Source organism: Schistocerca serialis, chromosome 3, assembly GCF_023864345.2.
Source record: "Schistocerca serialis cubense isolate TAMUIC-IGC-003099 chromosome 3, iqSchSeri2.2, whole genome shotgun sequence".
Taxonomy (NCBI): Eukaryota; Metazoa; Arthropoda; class Insecta; order Orthoptera; family Acrididae; genus Schistocerca; species Schistocerca serialis.
This window is the reverse complement of record NC_064640.1, coordinates 873475318-873483662: the sequence shown is the minus strand read 5'-3', so window position 1 is coordinate 873483662 and position 8345 is coordinate 873475318. Positions and strand designations below refer to the sequence as shown.

Genomic DNA, 8345 nt, shown 5'->3' with positions numbered 1-8345 from the left:
TACACAAAAGAAACTGAGCCAGTTACAGAATTTAATAAAGTATTTGGTGTCTATGTTGTTCATACATTGAACACCGTCATAAGGGAATTATTTTAAGATTTAATGTAAAAAACACTGGGTTATCGATTCTGTGAATGAAACCAATCTCAGAAGTTCAATAACTATATAACGATTTATGTTGGCGGTACACGGACAGGTGCGTTTAAATTGTGTTGCTTCATAGATTCAATTGTCACAGATTCGGTCTTTCACTATTTGAAATCAAACAACTATGGACGAAATATATTTTATGGTTACGACAGTAGCGACTCGTGTGTGGTACACACTATGGTGTCAACGCTTTGGAAAGATTAGAGTAGCTGTGAATTCAATACACAAAGAAACCTATGTGACATCGCCAATGTAGTCGAGCGTACGATATCGGAATTAAAGCAAACAGAAAAGGTTTTAGTTCTATTAGGAGGGCAACTATACCCCATAACATCAAGTTTTGATACCGATACGTCAAACCTACTTTAAAAAATTGGCAGTCCATAGCACCGACGCAGCTATTGAAGTTCCACATTGCTTTGAACTGTTTAGTGTGTATCAGTGGACCATTTTCTGTCATACCAGCCTGAAGCACGAAAAAAAGAAATCTGTCTTTACTTTTCTAAGTAAGATCTTAGTGGAGATGGTTTGCTATTACTTCGTTCCGAGCTGTAACAAATCGTCAAATGTGTACGCGTCGTTTGGATAACGATGAAGACTCCTTGGCCCATGTGTTCGTTCCTGAAATGTAAAGGAATCAATCCGCGCCGTGGCTCCAATCGATAGAATGGCTCTTGCTACCCGCCACGCGGCAGACGGCGCTAGAGTGCCGGTTTGGGTCGAACTGGGCCGAAGGTAACCGAAGTTTGTTGGCGCGCGCTAACGCGGGAACTACGAACGATGCGCAGTAATTGACGCAAAGTGAATCGACACCAAACTGTTTATTTACGGTTCAGAAGAGAACATGTGATATGATATCTCAGAAAACAACTCACGGCAATCACTAGCGCTCTTCGTGGAGGTGGTGAGAGTGGGTATAAGAATATTATCAACTGATCGACATTGACACAGATTAGGAACTTATTAGTGTCGTCAAATAGCACTTTGACCTTTAAAGATAACAGCCGAAGGTCCGTTGCAACGAAAATGAAGTTTTATTATACGATCCTGACTAATAGTTTTCTCTTTTGCTCCATACGCTTCTACAGTATCACAATTTAAAGTCAGTGGCTTTATTACTGCCAGCCAGTGAATTACTGGCAAAATAGAGTTTTGGATCTGGACGTTCCATACAGCAATTACTGAAACAGGAATGGACAACAGAGGATGAACAACAAAGAAAACAGTAGGAGAAAATGGTGGATTTTCGTGTTTATTAGCCCTTTCACCGGTGAGTGTGTCATAACATTGAGCGCATCCGTGTGCGGTAGGGAAGCTCCCAACGGCAGCGCCCTCTTGGGCACTATACGGCGCTGAGCACTGCTGCGCTTAGTCGTTATCATCGCAGGTTCTTCCGTATTTATTCTCACCAATAAGTTCTTAAAACAAATTATGATCTGAATATTCCTTATCGTTGATGTTCCTAATACTGGAGAACACTACAACGAAACACATACCAGAAAAATTTTTAATGTAATATAGGCATATTTCGAAATAGGCGCAACATAGAGTCCCATGGCAAATTGTTTACAGCAGTAACGCAATTCCTTTCCTTTTTAGTTCTTGCTGCATATAAGGCATCTCCTTACACGTCAGTGTTGTTTTACTGACGGTGTTTGGAAAGTGTCTTTCTCGAAGAAAATGGTGTACATGGCTCTAAGCACTACGGGACTTAACATCGGAGGTCATCAGTCCCCTAGACTTACAACCACTTAAACCTAACTATCCTAAGGTCATCATACACATCCATGCCAGAGGCTGGATTCGAACCTGCGAACGTAGCAGCAGCGCACTTTGGGACTGAAGTGACTAGAAAATTCTTATTCACATGCACATAACATTCTGTTCCAAAGATTCTGAGATGATCCAGGTTGCCTACTGGTCGTCCATACCACAGTTCATAAGGAGGTTGTTTTTCAGTAGAGGACTTCCCAGTGCGATTTAAAATATATGCAGCAGTATTGCATGCTTCTGGCCACAGTTCCTTAGGCAATTTACTGGGGTTCAACATAGAACGTGCACACTCCACAATAGTGCGGTTTTCTCCTTCTGCAACACCATTTTGCTGTGGTGTGTAAGGTGGAGTGATGTAATGCTATATGCCTCCGCTTGCCAGCAATTCTGAGACTTTCTTGGTATTGAACTCTCTTCCTCCATCACTCCTGAACTGTTTCACAGCATGACCATTTGTCTTGGCTTCCTTCAAGAACTGTTCCAGGACTGTACTGACTTCACTTTCCTGCTTAAGAAAGAAAATTTTACGGAACTTGCTCAAATCATCTTCGAAACATTCGTAGTAGCGAGCTTTTCCGAGAGACTCTGTGGACATCGGTCCATTTACGTCAGCATGGATTTGTTCACCAGTCGATTCATTCTGTTCCTGAATGACAGTCTATGCATTTTTCCGAGTGCACATCCACCACTGTATTCTTCTTTGCACCGATACACATAGTTCTTCATCTGCTTCAAGATGCATTACACTTGTCGTTTGTGTTGATGTTCAAATTTCTCATGCTAAACTTTCAGCATATCTGACGATGTCACCAAATTCACTTGAGCTGACTGTATTGGCTTAACGACACGCATGTCAAGAACATAGAGACATGGCTGACATGACCAGTCATCATTGTTTGCCCAGTCACTATGCCTTCAATTTCGACACTTTTGTCATCAAGTCTGGTGCAAAAACCTCTTCGCGCAGCTTCTTTGACAGAGAACAAGTGAGCATTCGATTTGGGAACATAAAGTACATCTTTCAATTCATCGATTTTTCTGACATTATTCAACTGTATTTTAATTTTCACAGTTCCCTGTCCATGAGCCAACATGCTCACACCTCTCTTCCCAATAGAAATCTTTTCAGGGATGGCGAATTTCGTATATGATTCGAAATATTGTTTATTTGCAGCGCTGTGATTTGTGACACCACTGTCACAGTACCAACTATCGATTCCAAGGCAGTTTTCAACTGAAGCACTAAAAACCTGTGACAAAAATACAACATTGTTTACCATGTTCTTTTCAGAATGATCGATGCGTATGTTATCTGTCTTTTTCGTTCGACACGCTGCTGCCCAGTGGCCTACCTACCCACATTTGTGACAAGGAAATCTTCGTTTCGCGCTTCTGCAATTCGTCATTCAAATCCACGAGAAGCTTCTGCAGTTTCGCGACGTGTGTTGCTAATGTCCTCTTTGGCGTCACGTTGAACACGAAAAAATGCTTCTATCAACATGTTGAGACGTTGTGTACTGCTTCGTCCGAATCGTGCATGTAACTTATCCGAAATTTCACTTGTGTGGATGCATGTTAATACGAGCTCGGCAACGGATTTTCATTACGCACTTGCTAGTAAACTTGCTGCTTTCGCATCGTCTTTCAACCACTGCCGATGTGCCGCCTTTTTCTCCGCGGTCGCATCGTGCGGCAATTCAGGACATTTGTACGTACTGTTTACGACGTCTTCAAGCGCATATGCTCTCAACAACATCGACACGTGCCACTACCACTTCGAGTTTTTCCACTTGTATTTTGTAAACAACGCCACCGGCTGCCAATTTTCGTTGAACACACAAACAACGGGCAAATTCACATTATTTTAGTCACGAGCGAAAACAATTGCTTTGCTGCTGTTCACATGCGGTCTGGGTCCATAACCTGTTAAGATTATTTAAAACAGACTACGAAGTGTATCTGATTTACACGAACGTCATTTCTTACAGATAACCGTTATACTCCCCCCCCCCCCTCACACACACACACACACACACACACACACACACACACAGAGGTTTAGTTTTATGACAAAGACGAGCAAAAAGTGGCTCTGAGCGCTATGGGACTTAACTTCTGAGGTCATCGGTCCCCTAGAACTTAGAACCACTTAAACCTAACTAACCTAAGGACATCATACACATCCATGCCCGAGGCAGGATTCGAACCTGCGACCATAGCGGTCGCGCGGCTCCAGACTGTAGCGCCGAGAACCGCTCGGCCACTCCGGCCGGCCACAAAGACGAGCACCCTCCGTTCTACTGTCCAAAGTTTCAATTGTACACATATAACAAAGATATGAAAAACTCGCGTCACACAGATATTACATTTCATTTTTCTTTTAATGTTGACACTATCTACACGTACAGCGAAAATATACTTAATTCGTTAGACAATAAATTACAGTGGTATATTTTGTGATCTGCTAAAGGCATTTAACTATGTAAATCATTATATTCCTTAAAGTGCATTCGAGTATTACAGTTTAACGGGAAATTCTGCTAAATGTTTCAAATCCTGTATCTGTGACAGCAAACAAAGGGTGTCGTTAGGAGAAAGACGTGTTACGCTATCAGGCATCATTCATCTGGAAACTAATTACATGTAGTGTCCTACAAGGTTCCATCTTAGTGTCTTTACTTTTTCTTGTGTTTATCAATTACTTTTCAGCAATAACATTACCAGACATCAAATCTGTTTTGTTTGCAGATGATACAGACATTGCAATAAATAGAAAATCAACTGTAATCTTAGAAAGATCGGTTAATGAAATTTTCACAGACATTAATATATGGTTACCAGCCAATTCTTTCTCAATTAACTTTGAAAAAACAAACTACATGCAGTTCAGTAATTGTAAGAGGGTTTCCACTAAGGTATGACTAAAATACAATGACAAGCAGATAGAAGAAGTAGACAGCATTGAATTCTTGGGATTATAGCTAGATAATAAATTCAATTGGGAACAGCAAATCGCAGAACTGCTGAAACGCCTAAACAAGTCTTCATTTGCGATGCGAATTTTGTCAGACATTTGGAATATTAAAAATAAAAAACTTGGCATACTATGCTTACTTTCATTCTATAATGTCATATAGTATTATTTTCTTGGGTAACGTGATAGGCCAAGCAACAGGTTTCCTGGCCCAAAAACGTGGAATAAGAATTATTTGTGGTGTGATGTCAAGAACATCCTCAGAGGCCGGTTTAGGGAAATAGTGATATTAACTGCTGCTTCCCAATATATTTATTTCTTAATGAAATTTGTCATTAAAATATATATTTCGCAAACCAACAGATGTGTTCTTGGAATCAGTACTAGATACAAGAATAATCTTCCGAAAGATTTGAAGTCACTTTCTGTGGTCCGAAATGGCGTCCATTATTCAGGAACACACATTTCAGTAACGTGCCAGCAGAACAATGTGAGTATTAGAATAATCTAACTTCTATACAAATTCACTGCAGTGATGCGATCATTGTTCATAGGTGTGTTGTAAAATGATTTTTCTATTTAATATTTATTACCTTTTAAATGAAAATATGGTTAAATTGTTTTGACTCATTTTACATCCAGGACGATTATTTCACATGGGATCTGGGGAAGCACATTAACATATTTGTTTTTCATTGTAAATATTTATTTTGCATTCTTATTTTTCTAACATATTCTAGGTCCTGGAGGATCTGTGTGGACGTATGAACCACGTTAAGAAGCAATGCCGCATATTTTAATGTTACGAATGTAGGGAAGTAGGGGACCGCTCGGGTGATAGTCGAAGCAGGAAACACGATAGACAGCGTTAGGTCAGCGTTCGTTAAAGGACGAAGGAAATGTCTCAGTCATCGTATGCCATTCCCAGTAAAATGAAATACAGAACAAACGTACGCAGGGGCGGAATGCTGGTTGTTGGGTACGGCGAATGTAACGGAATATAAATTTTTGGTAGACACCGGGGCTTTTGACCCGGTCGTTAGTCTGGCCCTTTTACGTAGAAAGAGACTGAAGTCTTTACATTATAGGTTACGTGGGGTAGGTGACAATGATATGACACCATTAGGAGCAACATTGCTCAGTTTTAGCGTTGGAACATGATTTCAGCAGCGTATGAAAGTGATGGCACACGTTTGGGGGGTGGGGGAGGGTGCCGTGCGATTCTAGGACTTTTCTTTCTAGATAAGCATAACGCAAAAATAGTCCTTTTGCAGTATGCAATCAAACTCAGTGCGGTATTGTTTCCACTGTGCACGACTATTGCATGTGATAGGTTGCTAAAAGGTTCACCAGTCATGAAGATGGTACCAAATAAACTGCATATGCGTGCATTAAAGGTCATTTCACTTGATAAAGTACAGAAAGGTACAGCGAAGGTAGTCTGGGGGAGTGTGGGTACTGACCTGCCAAGCGAAGTACACCGAGTGGCGAGCACCAACCGGGAGTAAGCGAAACTAAATTAGTAAGCTACTAAGAGAGAAGGAAATCAGCGACTTCCAGTCGATAGTACTGAACTAAAGGAGTAAACTACCCTAGGAGTAAATTTTTCATTTACTTCCGAAGTAAATTTATTTACACCATTGCTGGTGTAGAGCACGATTGAAGAGTACGCTACTACGTTAGTAACTTACGGAGGTAATAAGGCCAAAATGTACTCCTAGATAGTGGTAGGAGTATGTAAGAGAGTAAGGTGCGGTCTTTGAGTTCTGTGTTTTAAGTGTCTATTTCTATGGATTACCTGGACTACGAAGAATATATGAGATGGAGGAAGAAGTAAACATCCCAAGAATGAGGGTTGTAATGGAGTGAAGAGACCCACTTGTGATTTATAGCGATAGTGATTTCAAAGAGCGATTTGGGGTTCGTATGGAATCTTTTGAGTTGCTACTTGATATGCTGGAGCCGTTACTGCAGCATAAATCTGACAGGGACTGTGCTTTGTCTCCTAGGCTGCAACTTCTTTGTGGACTGCGAATCTTTGACAAAGGCACTTATGAAATCGTAGCAGAGGATCTATTTAATATCCATCGTACTACTGCTGGAAGAGCTTTTAACAGTTTAATTGCCTTAAAGCCACTGTCGTGCCCATGCCACAGAGCCAAGAAAATATATCAAAGAAGAAAAGGGAATTCTGTCGCGCTGGTGGATTCCCAAATGTCATAGGGGCCATAGATTGTGTACATATACCCATACTTTGTCCTTCTGGAGCACTAGCACAACTATACAGAAATCGCAAGAATTTCTTTTCTATCATTACACAAACCATCTGTGATGCCAATATGAAGATTTTGAATGTGGTAAGCCATTGGTCGGGTTCCAGACATGATGCATGAATTTGGGACAATAGTAAAGTTGCTGCAGATTTTGAAGATGGACAGTATGATGGGTTGCTTGTTGGAGATAGTGGATATGCTCTCTCCAAACATCTTATGGCACCTGTGTTCCGACCCCACACAGGAGCCGAATCGCGCTACAATGGAGCCCATATTACAACCAGATGTGTAATAAAGCGAGAGTTCGGTGTTTGGAAGAAACGTTTCCAAATTCTCACTAAAACAATGCGATTTAAACCAAACAAGTGTGGGAAAGTTATTGTGGTTGCTACAGTTCTACACAACTTTGGAATAGGAGTTAGAGATGTGTTTCACCCTGATGCTGTGGAGGTGAATGACATTGAACAATATGCATTTGAGCCAGAAGCAGATGCTGCAGGCCAAGCTGTCAGAAGGTCTGATATACTTAAATACTTCAATTAAGTAAAATTAGAAGTTAGTATAAAGACTTTTCCTTCTCAAATGAATAAATAAGCCACCCGATTGTCACTACTTCAGTGAAAAGTGTCTCATTTCATTTATGTGTAATTTTATAATTATGTTCTTTCTTTCTTTCTTTTTTTTGCTAGGAGATTAATATTCTCATTTTATTTCTTAACTGAGTATACAAAGTCATACAATGTTTCGATTATTTCTAAGCAAAAAGATTTATTTTATAATATTGTAAATTCAGATAAATATTAGAATATGGTATTAGCATAAATTAATATCAATGCTGAAATGATAAGCACGAATATTATGCCATACAAGAAACAATAACATATTAACCATTTGAAAAAATATCAAGGAAATAAAAGGTGTTTTATACATATGAATATTTTCTTATTCATTCACAAAAATTCAAATTTATCGAGCACATTGGCTGAAGAGCAGGAGCCTTAAGTTTGCTCTAGATTTTATTCAAACTTCCGTTTTAAGGTTACGCTCTTCTTCCATGCTTTCTCTTTGTCTTTCTATTAATAACATTTTTCTATTGTATTCCTCTGGTATAAAACACTTTTATAAGGAATGAAGCTCGTCTGCTTTTTGCACAAGCTCTCGGTTCTTCACTACAA

General features: G+C 39.9%; 1 protein-coding gene across 1 annotated transcript; it reads left to right on the top strand.

Annotated features, from left to right (window-relative positions):
- Nucleotides 1–817: 817 nt before the first annotated feature.
- LOC126471283 (putative nuclease HARBI1) lies at nucleotides 818–7713 on the top strand. The gene is made up of 2 exons (XM_050099402.1): nucleotides 818–885; nucleotides 7305–7713. The coding sequence occupies exons 1-2, from the start codon at nucleotides 818–820 to the stop codon at nucleotides 7711–7713; spliced, it is 477 nt and encodes a 158-aa protein (XP_049955359.1).
- The last annotated feature ends 632 nt before the right edge of the window (nucleotides 7714–8345 follow it).

Bases quoted from the DNA above. Each gene is read 5' to 3' on its own strand.
- LOC126471283 (XM_050099402.1), top strand. From the start codon at position 818: ATGGCTCTTGCTACCCGCCACGCGGCAGACGGCGCTAGAGTGCCGGTT. The intron at 886-7,304 runs GTAACCGAAGTT...TTGGGACAATAG, and splicing joins TGGGTCGAACTGGGCCGAAG to TAAAGTTGCTGCAGATTTTG.